General features: G+C 43.9%; 1 protein-coding gene across 1 annotated transcript; it reads right to left on the bottom strand.

The window, feature by feature from the left end:
* Window positions 1-15,882: 15,882 nt before the first annotated feature.
* On the bottom strand, window positions 15,883-17,325 carry LOC119723256. The gene has a single exon (XM_038193821.1). The coding sequence runs from the start codon at window positions 17,323-17,325 to the stop codon at window positions 15,883-15,885; it is 1,443 nt and encodes a 480-aa protein (XP_038049749.1).
* Window positions 17,326-19,482: the final 2,157 nt, after the last annotated feature.

Genomic DNA, 19,482 nt, shown 5'->3' with positions numbered 1-19,482 from the left:
CTTCGTCTTCGGCTTTATCTCCGAATCCTGAATCACTGGGAAGCAAACCAAAATGGAAATATTCTAACTTTTGGCCTCATATCTTACAACTGAATGCCCCTGAAGCAGAACATGCACCAACATTTAGCCAGTAGAGTTCCCGATGTCGGTAACTAAACCTCTCTTGAAGACGAAACGAAGACGAAGCCGATATTTTGAGAAAAAAAATGCCACCACTCTAAAGTCTTTTTCACGATTACGGAAGCAGCAGCCATTGAATATAACAACATGTAGGCCTACGTAATAAAATCCATGCAAGAACGACCACAGACTTTGCTACATGGGTGGCTACCCTTTGAATGCTGATTATCAAACCAGTGTAAGAGAACGGGAAGCAGACACTACTCTCGCGCACCGTCACCCAGTAGTGTTTACGTTCTAGACTGGCGTACCGCGTACGTGATGAACACAGACAAGCAGCGTAGTTGGGGACGGTGCGCCCGAGGCTCCAACGTGCATTAAACCCCATAGACCGTCTTTGTGGATCTAAATTAAACTGGCAGCCGACTGTCGGCTTGCACTTTACCTCAAATCCGAGTGGGTCGGAGGGGTGGATGATCGCTTCATGGTGTTCTGATTTCCTGGGCCAATACCCTAAACACACGGCGGTAAGTGGTGAGGATGATTATTATCGAGTTTGTTTTGTGCACAGCCCATCTTCAAACCTAACACCTGTCCTTTATTTGTTTTATCTTTATAAAGCCTGCATTACCTTAAAAGGCCCAAGCTATGTAATATTTGATGCAATCCTTGAAAATGCACCTTTGTATCCCATTAACCTCATTTTCAATTTTTGTTTTTCCATTTTCAAGGGTATTTTGGTGCTTTTTGTTTTTTTTTATGCTAAAGTAAATTTCCATATTCATGAGCAAAACTGTGATTGTCATTCCGGGTACAAACCTCAATGTTACAGCTATTTCAGCCCAAAAAATTGCTAGAATTTCGGATATTTTGCTGTCGTAAATTGTCTTTTCTTTAGTGATTCGTTACGTCAGTACATGGCAATAAACCAAAGAGCAAGCCTTTTTCACAAATTTGGGTTCACGATTTGAAAAGAAAACCCCTATAAACAGTGTGTTCCTGAAATCCACAGCAACAGCGCCCTCGTTTGTCCGGAAAAGCATGGAATTAAACAAAAAAGTTCAAAGAAGTGCACTTTTCAATACAATTAACGAACCAAAAGTGTGTCCAATAGTTTTCCTACATTTAAGAGGAGTAGAAAGTCGTACAAAATGTGTTCCTAACAAAAATTCATTGCAGGGCCCCGTTTTAGAATTATTGGTCTAGATCTTTGTACATTACGATGATCATTTATGTATCCATTCTTGAGGACCATACATGTGCAAATTTACTAACGACCATTTCAAGTCAGATAGGATTGATTCATCTGAAAAGACTGAAGACCGTGAAATGCAAATTCGAACGGGAACGACCGTTAACCATGGTTCGACTACTATACAGTTTGTCACCCCAAAAAAGTGTCCGTCTGACTGTTTTTAAAATAACTACAAAACCATGAGTTTGTAGTGCCTTGAGCACTAATACACTGGTGGATACGTACGCTCTTAACAAAATACACATTATTTATTTTACGTTTGATTGTGTTATACATGAACCACACTTTGGAAGTGAATGTTGGTATTTATTGAATTGTAACAAAAGGTATACATTCATGCAATTTCTTTAAAAACAGTGATACTACACAAAATTCAGCTCGTGCTTAGTTGAACAATCCGACATGTCCACAGAAATGTTTTCCGCCACGCGTCACCTCGGGCTAATGTTACGCTGTATTTTACAAACCATTAAAATACTTCCTGGCTGTTTGATCAGTTGAGCTTTACACAAGACACGCCGGAAACACGATTCAGCTCGTGGAGATGTTTTCAAAGCTGAGTAAAAATTTTACTCGATTTGCAATTCGAAGAAAGGCAAACGGAGAACGTTATTGAATTAAATGTCAAGCCTGCGTTCATCTCCCAAAATAACACACCGTCGGGAAAAATATCAAGCCCGTAATATCAGTCGGGAATCTTCCAGCGTACAGGCAATCTGTGGCCATCGCCGGGGAGACTTGGGGACGAGGTTGAAATCGATTGCCTGCAAGGTCGTCATAAAAAATGCCTCACGGCATCGTATCCAGGGTTATGTGCACGCATCCCGCGGAAAAGACACAAGGAACATGACCTTTCTGAATGTCCTCAACATTCAAAAGTTCGATTGGTAGATAATTGGTTGAGTTGTAAAGTAACCTACGTCTGCGCACTAATAGCATTGCCAATATTGGTCCTGGCTCCCTGCCGCGCGTTGTGTTGCGCGCAATATTGGTAACCAGCGATCCACCCAACCTCATTATAGACTGGTCCCTGTCCCCCATAAAATATGAGGACCGGTAGCTAGTGCCCATTTAAAGCCATTGATTGGATCACCTCTACGCGTGCGCAGCAAGATTTTATATTTTTGAAAACTATGATTACAGCTTTGCGCATGGCTGACACTTGAACACATGGCTATCAAAAAACTGACTCTAACCACAATCAGTATACGATTTTTGGGCAAAATCGCCAGTGTCTCCACAAAGGCAACTTTCAAGCATTTCAACTGCATAGGTTTTAAATACTGAACAGTAATGCCCCTGTCTTTATTGAGTTGCCAGAAACACTTTTGAATTCAGCGAAAATCAAAGCTCATCACCACACAAACTGCACTTTAGTGGTAATAATGGTAACCTTGCTGCCATTTTGGAATCATAGGCTGGCTCCGCGCTAACATTATCGTTGTGATTTTGTATTCAGGGCGGGAATCAAACCTAAGCTAGTCCTGCATTATGATATCCATACATTAGGATGAGAACCTGCTAATGTATTCAGGATTCATTGCCCGCTAGGACAATGGAGGGACCGGGAACCAGTCCAACCTCATTAGACTGGTTAAAAAAAGTCGACTAGACTAGTCCAACCATCTTGGACTATTCAACGATTCCACTGTTCAATCAGAGTAATGGTTACACAAAAACAAACTTCCCACCGTCAATACGAACATTATATCCTGTCAAAAGCTGTAATGATATCGTTATACATTTGAAATGTAGAGTAACTACAGGCACGTGTTTCTTTCCTTCTTTTTTTTACAAGTAAACTGGTCGTGCTTCAGGCATTTCCCCCTTAATTCTTGGCACAGCGCCCCCGTTCATCCGTTAGTTGGAAAATGTCAACAGAGGGCGGCAGATACACGTGAAATGCCGTAAGTCGCAACGGGAAAATCATGTGTGGCTTGCCCCAAGCAATTTTGAGCACAAAATGCACAGTGGCGGCAAAGCTTAAACTAAAACGATTACTAAACTAATGATTTATCACACAACATGTCTTGCAGGGTTTCCAGTGAAATTTTGGGCAAGTATTTTTTTGTCTGCAATTAACTCACACATGTCAAGATCTGGTAAGTTTTTGCTTCTATGATCTGTCACAATAATACTGTTCTTTGATAATAAATCAATGAACTTGACATGAAAAATTCCAGAGTTTATTCCCCCGTGAAAACAAGTACAAAACAGTTGGTGATTTCTTTGTCTTGTTCTCTGCAATACGCTGTTTGAACCCCCGTGGTGTGGGTGGAGCGGGGGTGGGGTGGTTGTTGGGTGGGGGTGGGCGGGGGTAGGGGGTTGACCTGATCATCGGTCCATACATCATCAGCGAGAGTTTCGTAGAATTGTTTTCCACCAACGTCTAATTCCATAATCGTTTCATCGAAAAAAAATAAAGAATGCCGGAATGGGCTCAAAGTCTGCAGCATTGATTGGACCAGTGGTGCGCAACACGAAAGACCTTCACAAATTAGTAGATGATGATCGTGACGAATAGAACATGTATGCCTACATCAATAACACAATGTTGGCGTAGCGATGGGGGGGGGGGGGGGGGAGGGGTTCAGGGGTTCAAACACCCCCCTCCCCCTTAACAAAAAGGATGGGAGAAGGAAATAAGATATGAAAGGCCCAATACAAATAATCCTTAATTGTAATTCGAATTTAACGTGCGAAAGGATGGATCCGAAACTCCGACGTGTGCGAACAGTGCGTGCGATATTGAATAAGAACATTGTCCCAGATATTAAATACTATCCTCTCCCGCTTTCCAGTTTTCCACGACTTGAAATTCCAACTTTTTTCGTGAACCGTTTCTTACGGCACTATACCGGTTTCATACTTCATGACGACCCAGTATCGTATGTCTTCGTTGACGCATCAGTGCGAAGGGCAGTTTTCATATTAGGACGAGGACAGACTACTTCTCTCATTAATGGCCCCGATGGGAATCATCGTATCCTTCATTATTTATCATCCCTCCCTTAATAAGACAATCTGTAACCCATACGAGCGTATACTATAGTCTGGCTTCCGGCCGTATATGCAATCTTCGTCTCACCGGCACCGAGGCCCCGCGGAGCGGGAGGGATCAGCGTGCTTACCCATCGCTCAGCCGGTCTTAATCAGCCGTTTTGTGGAGGGGAGCAATTGCCCCATTTCCAAGGGGGCTGGCTGTGTTTTTGCAGGCCGAGGCGAAACAAGGGCGGTGATTTAACGGGGACAAGTCTGCCCGGATTAAGGCCGTCAACTCCCTCCTTCCATCTAGCCCTCGGGAAGCGATTGCGAATTCTAGGCCTGCAATCCGAGCTGATTTAAAGTCAGCCACGCCGGCTGGCCTGGACAGGAGGCGTGAAATTTTCACGACGAAAAAGATCGTTAGGGAAATGCAAACATTCATTTGGCGCCATTGAAATGAATAAATGCGGTTAATGTCCAAAGAAGTTCAATTCTCGCTACATTCACAATTATTATTACTCCCTTGAGAGGTCACGATAGTCGTTAAAGGTAGAAAAATGTTATTGATTTCCGCTTTAAACCGTGCGAGGACAAGTAACTTAACTTATTGGTGGAGAAGCCTTTACGCTCATGTGGGCACATGAGGGCGCAATTGGTGGTCTTCAGGGCAGAACGAGAGATTCAGTGTGCCGACGGTTGTTATTCTATAATACAAATGTGGAGGTTGGAATACACACTCTGCGACCCAATCTACGACCACAACTCTCATGACTTCCGAGAAAAACCTGAATGAGTAGGAGTTAACAGAGTTGTTTGCATGCAAGCTGCAGGGATTGGAATGTACTACCAATGGACCTTTTTTACTAATAAATTCATAATTATGCACGCATGCGCATAAATAGGCCTGGCGGCCAAAAGCGACAGCGGTCCATTGAAAATGTACAGGGCTACAAAGTTTCGGGTCATTTTCTCTCACTTTGTCCAGGATTTGTTTCTTTTTTTCATAAAAAAACCCCCCTTAAATCGCCACAGGCATTTCTTTCTGGCCTAAGTGTGTTTTGGGGTACAGAATAAAAAGCTTTCGTCCCGTGTGCACGAGGCCTGAAGGCGAAGAAAATCAGCAGGGCTCCTTTCCGTACGAATGGAAAAAAATAACCGTGTGCTTCGGTGTACCCGTCCACCAAATTTCGGGCCGAATCGCGGCGCTGAATCGCGCGCGGCGGGCTTCACCTTGGCTGAATCAGCCCGTGCTTCAATCGATATATTGGCTGTTATGTCGGAGGAGAGAGGTATGACACAGGGTCAACATTTCAACGTTTGTTTTTCATGTTGTGATCCAGGGGCAAACCTTTCGTAAGCAATTAGGAATGGCGGTGGGTACGGTTTTACTGACGAGTAAGACGAATTCAGTTGGCAACTAACAAGCGAGAAATTGGAGATTTGACATTTTTCACAGGGAAGACAGAAAAACTAAGCAAAATGTTCCAACGTGCAATGACGCATGCCGGTCGAACTTCAGGTGTATACTTTCCTATCTGCTTGACTTTTAAGGTGTACTTTCGGGCAGAGCTGTAAACAGAAAATCACTGTGACAACTGACGTGTGAACCTTGAAACAAATTGCTTTTCGATGCACCGGTGCACAGTAAATCCACTCGTAAAGCCAGGATGCATTAGTTTTAAGTAACAATTTTCTGTACACCGGCGATATTTAATTCTGTTTTTCGCAGGCCCCCTTTTTTTTTTAGGTCATTCTTTCGATACGGAGGGGCTTTTTGTTCAATATCAGTGAGGCCAAGGCCATTTCGCATCAATTGATTAAATATAGTAACTCGATCAAAATTTTCAATCAAATTGGATTGATATTCAGTGAATAGGAATAGAAGGTCGAGCGGTGAAGGTAACTTGAGCGCGGATTGGCCGATTTCATGACAAACGCCTCTTGACCTCGGGATTGTGACCAATCAATGGACGTCTACTATCGGCGCCTTGGAATTCGTTAATGTGGTCTTTGTCTCTGCATTTAACGTTTCACAATTAGGTTTGATAGTAGCAAGCACACAACACAAAGGGTCAGGACAGCGCTGATGATCGATGTGTCCAGGGAGCAAGTATAGAACTGACGAAGAACACAGCTCCCATGTCGAAATCAAATTTCTGGAGATTGCCATGTTGTATGACGAAATAGAGTCAAAACCTAATTTGAAATAGGGTCAGCTGACAACTACTGACCAATCAACAGCCTCAGTGTCTCTTCTCACCAACATGGCATCACATTCAATAAGTTGGCGGAAACAGGCAGGTTGGCGGGCAGGGGTAGCTTCAATTAGCATGCAAGCTCATACCAGACGCGGTAATAACACTCAAATTAATAAAAATTATGACAACTCAAATATGACAACCAACCAAAAAACAAAAGCATTCGCCTTAGGACACTGGAATAAACATGCACGCATGAAACAGCCGTTGGCGAAAATGAATACGCGGTTATCCCACATAGCAACCGGCGCGTGCCTCGGCAATTTAACAGGTAAATTCCAGTAATCTAATATCACACAAACAGTAGAGAGTATAACGTGAAACCGATCGCAAGTAGCACGTTCCATATCCCAGCATGATCCGCCATCAGCTGCTCGCTTCCATTACGTTGATACAGATCCTGACCCGGAAAATCGAGCGACGCTTCGGTTTCCTTTGAAGATTCTATTAGCGCTTGATTTGTAGGTTGAGTTTGTCCAATTTCGGTGTCCTAATTCGAAGCGGCGTACACGGCTTGGAAAGGCCTAGGGCAGCCTAGCTAGCTGAAAAATCGTGGAAATGCTTAGATCTCTTCAACATTTCCCCCAAATGATTTCTCCATAACACAGTTACTTAAATTTAGGCCAACAAGTTAAAAATCTTCATTGCAATTTTTGGCAGTTCAGGCAGTGAAATCATTATAAACCACATGCATGCTAATCATACCAAATAGGACATATTTTTGCCCGCAAGGGGGCGCTGTAAAGGGGCGCCATTTTCTTGGTACAAACACAGAAGCAGTTTTACCACGGACACAGCTTAAAAACACCGATTTAAAGAACAGCCAGGCACCAGACTAATCCTCATTTGCATACGTGTGCTAGATTTTTGAAAATGCAAATGACCCAAAACCATGGGAACGAGGTTAGCCTATTACCAATCTGTTATCAGTTTCAGTTACATTTTGCATATTTCACATTACGATTAATCAAATCCATTTGGCTTTTTCCGTGAGCCCGTTACACTTTAAAAAACTGCGCTAAATAGCGTCTAAGTCACTTAATTTGATTGGACGTGAATGAATATGCATCCATGAACCATCTACGAAGAGCACCACGGTAACTTGATGTCTAGTCCCTTATCGCATCCGTACTCCAAGGTTTCTGTCAGCAAAAGATTACCGATAAATACTTTCCAGGGATATATGCGGACCGGGGGAAAATTGAAATTCAGGTCTCAATGTCATGGGTTCTATCGGGTAATTGCCTGGCGTGGCGAGCGAAGAGCATTGCCTTGTATCCGATGTGTTAAAAAAAACACGGCATTCCAGATGTGATCCGATGTGATCAAAACTCATGGCATTCCAGGAAATGTCGAAGCGTTTTCGAATAAGACGGATACAAGTTTCAGCCAAGCATCGTAAAGGATTTCCGCCTTTTTGTTGTACCATGTGTTGTATTATATATGAGACATTATTGAAACGACATCACGTAATATGGTTAAACACTAGCCAACGTTCAAGCACAGATCAAAGTTGCCAATTTCAAGCGCTATGACGTCACGACGTTGGACAAGTACTCGAAGATACATCGTATAATACGTTATTTTTAAGCTACATATTTTTCCAACTACCTTATACATCTTTAAGTGCACTTGTAATGTTCGAAAGTGTGCGTTCCAAAAAGAGAGTTCCATGTGCAGTAGCTGAATAAACAGTCTCAACAGACGTATGTGTCAGGACGGTCACTAGCAACAGATGCGTCTGACGTATCTTTATCTTAAAGCTGTACAGTCCATCATTTGCAGCTATCCAAAAAGTAACTGATGTAATTATTGTTGAAAAACAAACTTGGTTGAAAGATAGTAAGGGGACTAAACTCCCTGTGAAATTATTCTTTCTGGTATGCTGTCATTAAGAAAAAATCAACGAAAGAAGGCTTTTCATTTAGACGGATCGTTTGAAATTTCCGTTAGTAGTTCGTTTTTTTTATTCGGCGAAGCGTTGACACGACGCACACGTGCGCGCGGTTGCTACAATTCGTCGGTTCAGTACGCGACATCGCGTAGCTAGCTGCAATCGTCCCAGTGAGAACGTGTCTCGGACGCTGAATTCAGGCCCAATTCAAAACATGATTCATCAACTTTTGATTTGAAATCGAGATCCTAGAATGTTGGTTTTCTCGGAATATATACAGCTGAAGCTGAGCTAAAACTTCATCAGGTTAGTTGTTCAGCACCCTTCTTTAGATTTTGAGCACGTTTGTTGCTTCAAACGAACAAAATGCACAAATCACAAATGATGGACTGTACCTGTAAGTTTCGTTCGCAAGGGTCTCAGACGAAACACATTCTTTTTCGTACAGCCCCCCCCCTACACTTATAACACATTCATACTTACATACATCTCGAATCATTTTATGCGTTAAAAAACGGTACATCTTATTCCCTGTATGTTTCTTGCATTGATTTGGAAATAAAGGTAATTTCAAGCAATGAAAATTAACTAGCACGCAAATCTAAAGTGTTTTTTTTGTGTTTCAGCCTGCGGTAGGCAGCTACCGTTTCATGGAACTTGGAATAATTTGATGTTCACGGATAAGTTTAGTCCGGTTCCCAGACCAAAATATTCTGACTATTCCTACAATTTAGACGTCTGGACGTCGGGGGAATTGTCAGGCCAGGGAACCAGACTACGATACGTTCATTGTCTACACATGATTTTCCCTGAAACTTGTCATTGAGAAATCATGACTTTTTCGTCTTTGTTTTTCATGTACCGGCCACTGATGATTCTTTGAAGATAACAATGGTTCCCCAGATGACATCTACGCCTTAATCTCGACCAACAATCCTCCATCTTTTGCGATTTTTTTTTTCGACTCTGGCTGCTGACGTTTATTATTGTCCGCTGCAACAATGAACGCCGAGTGTAGGTTGCGTCCAATGACGTGACGTGCGGCGTTGGGTTTCAGAACTCGAGGCAGATTTCTGTCTGCTCGATTCGATTATGGCGGACGCATCCTTTCCGTTTACTGAAGGATTCTCCCGAGTGTTTGTGTTACGCACACACATGCGGGCGTCGTATTGCTTGAAGATGCGGGCATCGTATTGCTTGAAGATGTTTGAAAGAGAAACGTTTCTCCGCGTCAACGGCCGGGTTTTGCATTGAAAAAAAAATTCTGCAAACTGAACGTGCCTAAGGATATGATAACGTTTGAATCAAATATTACTAGGACAAGTACGCACTACACTGAACATAGTGTGGTAATAATGCAAAGACATGGTTAATTACTGGCGATAAGGCGTAAGAGGGCGCCCTTTCGAATACTCGGGTTGTAAAGAGGAAAAGGGCTACTGGCAATAAGCCATCTGCGAGTTAAATTTGAATAAAATCCGGAACGCTGACTTAATCCAATGCTTTGCACGTCTTAACTTTGCATTCCCACGATCAAAGAGCTTGTTACCACAGTATCTCGTGATTCGAGGCAAGCCTTATTACGCTAGCAACCCCCAGCTCAGGAATGGTCTGGTGTCTGTGAGCCATTCTCACCCATTGTGAACAATGTATTGGTGCTGAGCGTCTCTTAAGTAACTATGCGAGAGCTTGCCCCGAATCATGATTAGCAACAGTGTTTTTGGTCTGGAGAATTCAAAGTTAAAACGTGCCAATCCTTCTGGGTAGGCATTACATTCACTGTGTGGACTTCCGAACAAAAGAGGTCCACATAAACCAGGTAGAGGCGACGTTGTGTGGACGTGGGCAAGTCCACACAGTGTTTCCCCCTTTCTGGAAAACAGTTTAGAGGCATTTTTGGGTTAGGTTTATCCGTGGCAACATGAAGAGAAACACTAAAGGGAATCATAGAAAAAAATTGTATTCAAGAAAGTGTTTTCACAGTGAGAGTAGAATGATTTTTTCCCCCCGAGGTTTTTCTTAACTACACGAAACCAAGGGAATGTACACACTTGGTATGTAACGTAAACATGGGTGAGCAAGTCAGTGTACCAGACGTTTTTCAAATTTAAATCCCAAAGGACATAGGTCTTTCGCAAATGGCTTATTTGACATAGGCACATCTTCTGCGAGCTTACATTTTATGAAACAATATCATGTACGCCCTATGTATTAACACGCGTCAGTTCTGCTCTCCCTCTCTCTCTCTTGTTTACCACACTCGGATAAATTAGTTTCTTGAAAGTTTCCACAACAAATTGAAATCAAATAATTATGATGTTTTGAATAGAGTGGCATTCTCTATGAATGCATTATTTGACTGAATGACTAAAGCAAACAACATGGATTCCTACATTTTTGGTGTGGAAATGTGCAGAGTGTATTAGGTGACACAAACTACGAACCTCCCTTCTTGTAACGTACTTAAATTTAATAAATTTATGCCATACTGAATGGCTTTTTACGTCTAACCAAACAACAGCAATATTAATAATTAAAAAAAAAACCACACAAATCCACGGAACATCTGTTTCGTTCTTTTTTGACTTTGCAATAACAACTTATCCACTGACCGTTCGTCTTATAAGAGTGCGATGGCGAACTCGCGTTGCCATGGTAACCATTTACCTCACGACATGATCAATGTATCTGTGTTTTTTTCTTCCTCCTTCGCCAACAATAAGGTGATTTGGTGGCAGAGGAGCAGGGAACCATTTTAACATTTATATGGAGAGGATTTTTTTCTTTCACGTAATAGTTGGCTCAAGGTTTTGGCTGTTTTACCGGCTTTTGATTAATAGGATTGGACTCGTTGAGTGTGGTGAAGGGGTCCATGTAATTTATTTTACAATCAGGCGAAACGTGTTTGGGGCAAATATCTATTCATTGGGAAAATATCAATTTTCTCGTAATTTCTGAAATAAATAAATAGATTGTCTTGTGTAGGTTTTACTGTATAAAGGTTTTCTTTATAGATTGTTATTTTCTGACAATTGAGGGCGTTGTTGCCGTGACGTCACTTTAGGCACACTTCATTTGAAACAAAATAAGTAGCTAATTTAAAACGTTCATGCATTTAAAATGCTCAAAAGGGCAGCCACGTACTAAATCAGCAACACGGAAAGAGGGAGTTGAATACGCAAACAAAACCCCCCAAAACAAACAAACAACAACAATTATAATGGCGTCTCTTGGTACTGAAGTAGCTGTGACAATGAACATGCGCCCCAGATGACATCACAGATTTACATGTGAATATGAAAATCGCCTATGTATGAAAACATAACAAATATGTGAAGCGCCCTTACAAAATGGCGATAGGACGGTTGAACTTAAGTTCAAATCAATCTAGCCCAATTTCAAGGTTTACATTGAAAATATTTCTATTGCATGGGACCTTTAAGCTGTCAAATAATTTACGTTTGACTAGTACAATACCGCTACCAATATACAATGTACGACATCACCTGACGATCTATATTAAAACTATATGTAAAATTCTGTATTCACTTCGGAAAATGTATTTCCCTTTTACGACCATCGGCTACAACGATAATAAACTGAGCCCGCACTACATGTACAGGCCTTATTAAATAAAACAGTCTGTATAATAGAATTTCAGTAACGCTGGCTGGCAAAACTTCACCATACGTTCCTCTACGGGTCGACAATGAGAAAAACAAAACTGCCGTGTTTTAAATACAGTGTAGAAAATACAACACGCTTACAGGGTGAGTTTAAAAAAAGGAAACCCACATAACATTGCAGGACAATTTTTGATATGACGATTTGTATGTAGTACCCTCAAAATGTAGGGTATGAAAGCCTAGTTGATAAGCTTTCTTTTAGTACAAGAATCATTCAAATCACTCATGTACTTTTCAAGTTACGGGATTTAAAACACAAACACTGTTTAAAAGTTCTGTCCACGGATCACAAAAAAGGTAAGTGTTCTTTCAGCAAAACGAAAACAATTCACATAGCTATGTCTATTGATTTCGTTAAAAAATGGTCCGCCAATTTGGGTTTCCTTTTTTTTTACTCAAACATTACAACTCCTACAATCCAACGATTCTGTATATGAGTAGACCTGGAAATGTATTTTTCAAATCTTATACATCCATCATCTAGTACTAGTAAAAGAGATTACAGACTAGGAGTTTGGATCATTTCTCTGAATCATTAATTAGATATCATGGTTAATTGGCTCTGCCACGGACATTACACTGCCTTTTATCACGCTGGAATTACCCAGATATTATTCTAGAAAAAAAACATTGATCACAAATCAGTCTCACACCTGTTTCTATCACAAATGACAATAAGAAAGGCTCCGGATGATTATATGAAACACGATAAGTGTCAGTTGATATAAATCTTGCCTTGATATGACCGTGCATGCCTATACGCGTGCTCCAAAGCTGCGCGTGTATCATTAGCGTTCTCTCTGAGTTGGCGCAAAACGTGATCCGTTCAGTGCGGATGTAATTCAGAAAATTGTCAGAATGCAATGTGCATATCACCATTGATCTAAACTATGATACTGAGGGAGTGTAGAAAAAAGTGGCCAAGAAACTGAGAAGAATATCGAACGCCACTTTGACAGTTGAAGCTATAGTCCATCATTTGCAGCCATCAAAAAAAGTAACTGGCGTATTATTGTTGAAAAACATACTTGCTTGAAAGATAGTAAGTGGACTAAACTCCCTGTGAAATTAATCTTTCTGGCAAGCTATCATTTTGAAGTAATCAACGAAAGAAGGCCTTTCCAACGGTGCGTCTTAAGACGCACCGTAGGGAAATTTAAATTAGTAGTTCGTTTTGTTATTCGGCGCAGCGCGCGCAGGCATTGGCACGACGCACAGGCGCCATAATTCGTCGGATCAGTGCGCGACATCGCGTATAGCTGCAATTCAAAACAATTCAAAACATGATTCAGCAACTTTTGATTTGAAATTGAGATCCTAGAATGCTGTTTTTCTCGGAATATACAGCTGAAGCTGAGCTGAAACTTCATCAGGTTAGTTGTTCAGTATCCTTCATTAGATTTTGAACACAACACTTTTGTTGCTTGAAACGAACAAAATGCACAAATTACAAATGATGGACTATATCTTTAAAAGATAGGATTGCATGGTATGCATTCAAGAAGCCATTGATAAAGCAGTAATGTGTCAGAAATGTATGAGGTGGACCCACCAGGCCTGTGCTTACTCAAACAACCAAGAATACAAAGTACTTAAGAAGGGACGTCAGAACGTGATGTGGTTCTATGCTACATGTACAGTAGAGGTATATGCTAAAAGGCATTAGTGAACAACCGAGTGAAAGTGGAGATGCTCCACATTCCACAACAAACTTATCAACTGTCAGAAGTGACACGTACACGGAGACTGGACATAATAACGGAAACTATGCAGAAAATGGTAGAGATGCTAGCCAAGAAAGTTTGCCAAGACAGCGACATGCACCAGTACAGGAGGTCACACTCTGAAGATCTTCAAACCAGCTTTAAATAAGAATATTGGCTGTGTAGGATGAACTTCTTCTCCCAACGAGTCAAATACAACATTTGCAAACATCAAAAAAAAACAACTACCAAATCATTTTGAAATACCTTGCTGGACTGTTAGTGAATGACAGTGTAAAGCATCCTGTAAAATCATGGCACCTGGTATACTGTCATTTTCAAGAAAAGTGGTATTTTTGTATCAATTTCCAACGCTGATCGGCCGATCAGCGTTGGAAACAACTGGCTTTTTTTCAAATACTGGCCCCAATTGACAATCGCACTTGTTTGCAATCGATTACAAACCTATGAACGGGTACGAGCCAGCTAGACTGGTTCCCTTACCTTACAATTCCCCAATGTATGTAAACTGCTCTGTTTCTTCTTATATGGAGTCAGGGAACCAGACTACAGGAAAAAACCCCCAAACTATGGTGTTTGGTTGTCCACGAGGGGACTACTTACCTGTTGGACCTATAAATGCATATTTCCGTAACTATGTAAATTAACCGCTAAAGTAAAGATTTGCTATAGCGTGCCACAGCGCCCTCCTGCGCCAGCGCCCACAATAGTCAGATCCCCCGCCATTATCGTCCTCTTTCTTTAGCGCGAGTGAATCACACCAAAGGAGGAGCCCACTGTGGGGAAAGGCGGGCGGGACGGTCCAACAGGTAAGTAGTCCCCTCGTGGACAACCAAACACCATAGTTTGGGGGTTGTCCACTTCGTTCCCTACTTACCTGTTGGACCTATAAATGCATAGACTGGCACCGAAATTGGTGGTGGGAGTGGGCTGCAAATAAGTCAAAGAAGGACACACAAATAAGGAATCCCCTCATGGACTACACAAAGGCACATTATAAACTACCATGAGCCTTACTCACCCTACTGTTGAGTTGTTGGTACAACAGCCTGGGTTGAGACCTCTTTGGAGGGTTGTCTTGGGGCAGCTGATGGCATGGTGGCTGACATCGCCACCCGCCCAGTCCGCCCCTCTGTTAGGAGGACATCTCTCAGGTAACATGACGAAAAGGTCGTTGCCGTTTTCCAGCATGCTGCCTGCATTATCTCTTCCAGAGGAACACCCCGCAATAGTGCCCATGATGTTGTGACCGCCCTTGTATCATGAGCATGAATCGTCCGACTGGATTCGTTCAGCGGACTGTCTGGCATTTGGGATCGGATAGCTGTAACTATCCATCGAGAAATTGTGTCACGGGATGCTGGGCGGTGAGGAGGAGTCGAAGTTATGAACAGTTGAGACTTCCCACCGCGGATGGGTTTTGTGCGAGCTATGTACCATTTTAGAGCTCTAACTGGGCACCATTTCTTATCTTCAGGGACCGAAGATAATGATTTCAATTCAGGGACAAAGATGTCCGGAGGCTGGAAGTTAGGAGACTGGTTTTTAGTAAGGAAAGTACTTCGAGGGATGAGACGTACTCCGTGCGGCTCCCATCTTATGTGTCCCTTGTCCAGGGTCAATGCATGGAGTTCGCTCCGTCTCCTAGCTGTTGCAGCAGCGAGGAGGAAAGCTACCTTGACTGACAGATCCAACAAGGGTACCGTCGCAAGAGGTTCATAGGGTGGGTTTGCCAGGGTACGTAGGACCTCTCCTAAATCCCATGCTGGGATAAGTTTACGTTGAGGAGGACGTTTCGTAAACATGCCTTTAAGCAGTTGACCTAGTGCCAGGTTGTTCGATACAGAGGAGCCATCTTGAAAACCTTGATGCACTGCAGCCATGGCCGACTTGTAATTTTTTACTGTGGCCAATGTTAGCCCTGTATTAAACAGGTGGAGGAGGAAGTCCCCAACCATGGTTACAGATGCAGAGAGGGGATCCACGTCCCTCCCGTCGCACCACTTAAAAAAATGTCGGAGTCGGCTATTATATGTCTTCCTTGTAGACGATCTCCGGCCACAGGCTGCCAAGGCGGCAGCTTCCTCAGAAAGGCCTGCTGTTCGCATGGAATGCTGGACAATAGCCAGCAAGTCAGGCGTAGTGGCTCCGGATCCGGGTGGTTCAACTTGGACCGGGGCTGTTTCAATATATCTGGTCTCTGCGGGAGGATGATGGGCTGATGAACCAGCAACCTGATCATCGTTTGGAACCAGGTTTGGCGAGGCCAAAATGGAGCTATGAGCATCACCTTGCAGGGTTCCTCCCGGATCTTGTGCAGTACCCTCGAGAGAATCGAGATCGGTGGGTATGCATATGCGTACATGTCTGTCCAGTCGATTGTTAAGGCATTGACTGCCCAGGCTTTTGGATCCATGACTCGAGTGCAGTATACCGGTAATTGGTTGTTCATTGGTGACGCGAATAGATCTATGTTGGGACGATCCATTAGATTGAACAGTGTTTGGACAACTTTTGGGTGTAGTTGCCATTCTGTTGGAAGGATCTTTCCTCTGGACAGCGCGTCTGCAGTGACATTCAACTCGCCTGGTATGTGACATGCCACAAGAGTTACGTTGTGATCTATGCACCAAAGGAGTAGCTTCCAAGTCTGGAAGCACAACTGGGGGGAACGTGTTCCTCCTTGGCGATTTATGTAGGCCACTACAGTTGAGTTGTCGGACTGCACCATTACAACCTTCTGTTTGACTAGGCTGATGAGCTGAGATAAGGCTCTGCGAACTGCAAGGAGTTCCAGAACATTGATGTGGAAAACCAGTTCGTCTGGCGTCCAAAGACCCGACACTTGCTGTGACTGTAGATGCGCACCCCATCCCATGTTGGATGCATCTGTCGTAAGAGTCACCGTGGGAAGTGGAGGAGGAAAAGGCAAACCTTGACTCAGGTTGCTCCAAATTGTCCACCAATGAATGTGGGGGATGATTGGCTTCAGTATTGGTATGTTCCTTGACAAAGGATGTTGACTGGGTCGAAAATGAGCCAAAAGATGCATTTGAATTGGTCGCATCCTCAGGCGACACCATGGGACTAGATCGACCAGACTGGCCATTAGGCCCAGCAGTCGTAGCCAGGCCACCGCTGGTGCTGATTGAGCCGTCAGGAACAGTGTGGCGCACTCCTGGACATTGCGTACCCTTTCGCTCGAAGGGTAAGCGATCCCTGTTACCAGGTCGATTTCTGCCCCCAGAAAAGACGGTGTCTGGGTGGGGACCAGATGAGACTTTTCCAAGTTTATTAGAAAACCTAACCTTGTCGTCAAGTCGACGGTTACCTCTAAGGACTGTCGAACTTCTTCTTTGGACCTGCCTACGATCAACCAATCGTCCAGGTAGAGGAATATCATTATATTCGCTCTTCGAAGTATTGTCGCCAGGGTCTTTGTTACTCTGGTGAAGACCCTTGGTGATGTTGACAGACCGAACGGAAGAGTGAGGAACTCGAAAATTGTATTTTTGTATTGAAAACGAAGGTATTTTCTGTGTTCCCTGCAAATGGGTACGTGAAGATAAGCATCCTGCAGATCTATTGATGCGGCCCAAGATGGTGTCGGGAGAGAATTTAAGACGGTACGCAGGGTCTCCATTCGGAACCGCCGTGGACGAATAAACCTGTTCAACGGCTTTAGGTTCAGAATAGGACGCCACTCGTCTTGCTTCTTCTTGGGTGTTAGGAAGAATGTTGACATGAAACCTGATGTTTCTACTGGGCTTCGCACCGGTTGAATTGCTTGCTTTGATAGCAGGGTTTCTATTTCTTTCTCCAATGCCCTCCGCTGTTCCCTGTCTGATGGAACAGGGGTGGGACGTGAGAACATTACCGATGGGGGAGTGCTTGTAAACTCGAGGCTGTACCCCTGTGTAACTGTCTGAAGCACCCACCCATCGGTGCAAAAGTGGGCCCAAGTCTCCCCGAATTGCCTTAAGCGGCCCCCCACGGGCCCAATCTGGGGGGCCACGGGTGGAGAACCAGCGTCACCGACGCCATCCCCGACCCGCTCGAGAAGAATTCTGGCGGGAGGGAAACCGCGTGCCACGACCTCTTGAGGTTGGCCAGCCAAAACTCCGTCCGGAAGTCGCCTGTGATGTTGTTGCGGCTACTGCTGGTGTTGATCGAGCCACAGTGGTTGATTGGGTAGACTTGGGTGTCCGAAAGGAGGGCAAAGGTTTTCTAAACCCTTTGGATCTATTGGAAGTAGTCGGGACCTTAGCCGTTGGTTGTGACTTCTTCCGAGGGGCCTGTAAATTAATACGGTCTGTTGCTTCTAGGCGTTTGGCCTCGGCCTCCATCATCGTCTGGAACTGATCCGCAAACAAATCCTTGTTCCATAAAGGAAGGGCCTCCATGCGTTTTCTTGCCCCTTCTGAAGGGAAGAAGATCGTTTCCAAAACATTGGAACGTCTGGAGACCGTGGCAAGTACAGAGACCCTAGCAAATTGGTCTAGGATGATGCGTAATCCATCCTCCAGACACTGAAAGGCATTGACAGCCATTGTAGGAGAAACACTGGAACCGGAATCACATGCAGTAACCAAGTATTCTGACAAAAGAAGCATAAATGAAGTCGTTTGCAGACCCATGCGGGATGCTGCATCAACCTTATGTAATGCTTCTTCAAGTTTACCCCGGACAGGATCGGCAAAGGGAACCTTAAGTGATTGTTTCCCTGTATCTGCCGCCATCTTGTCCTTTGCATTGTCTGGGATAACCGGAACTGTTAAAAATTCTTCGGTATCCTGCTTTGGAACCCGAAAGGGATGACATGCTGCCTTGGCAAAGGGTTGCCACTTTTTCTGACCAGCTATCGCTTTAAGACGGTTAGAAAAAACCCTGTCCACCGGGAATTCCGGAAAGGTTGACTTTGGGGAATCCCGCTCTGGTACACCTGTGCGTTTTTTAAAACTAGGCCGTGTACCTTGTGAAGATTCTGACTGCTCGGGAATGGGAACCTTTAATATACGAACCATATCCCACATCACTTCACGAAATCTATTATCGGTAGTCTCATAAGGATGACTCTCGGTAGAATCCACGTCGGACGGCCGATCCATCGAAGATGGACCCGGCCGGGACTCGAGGTCACCCTTAGGTGTTGCCTCGTGTGTATCTACAGCTGTAGAATGAGTAGGTGAAGGTCTATTGGCGTCTCTGCGCGTAGCGCGGTTGACGTCCGAGTCCGACTCTTGCAATGAATCAGACGGGTGAATCGAAATAGCGCCGCCTGATTCCCGGTCAAATTCCCGATCTTCGGCCTCCGCTTGCGGGGGAATTGGGAGTTGTTGTGGCGCCATCGCCGCCAACTGAGCCGACAAAGCCTGAAAACCTTTCAGCAATAACTCCGATGTATTGTCTCTCCGCCCGCGTTTGCGATGACGCGGGTGGTCCGACGACTGGCCAGAAGTCGGCGACGTACTGGCACTGTCGCTCGTTGAAGAGCTAGAATAACGGCGGCGGCGGGATTTATGGGCCCGGCGCCGTTTATTCTTTGGCCGTGATCGATTTT

This window comes from Patiria miniata, unplaced genomic scaffold, assembly GCF_015706575.1.
Source record: "Patiria miniata isolate m_02_andy unplaced genomic scaffold, ASM1570657v1 HiC_scaffold_16, whole genome shotgun sequence".
Taxonomy (NCBI): Eukaryota; Metazoa; Echinodermata; class Asteroidea; order Valvatida; family Asterinidae; genus Patiria; species Patiria miniata.
Note: the sequence above shows the minus strand (reverse complement) of the source record. Positions and strands in the feature narration are given on the sequence as shown.

Bases quoted from the DNA above. Each gene is read 5' to 3' on its own strand.
- LOC119723256 (XM_038193821.1), bottom strand. From the start codon at position 17,325: ATGATATTCCTCTACCTGGACGATTGGTTGATCGTAGGCAGGTCCAAA.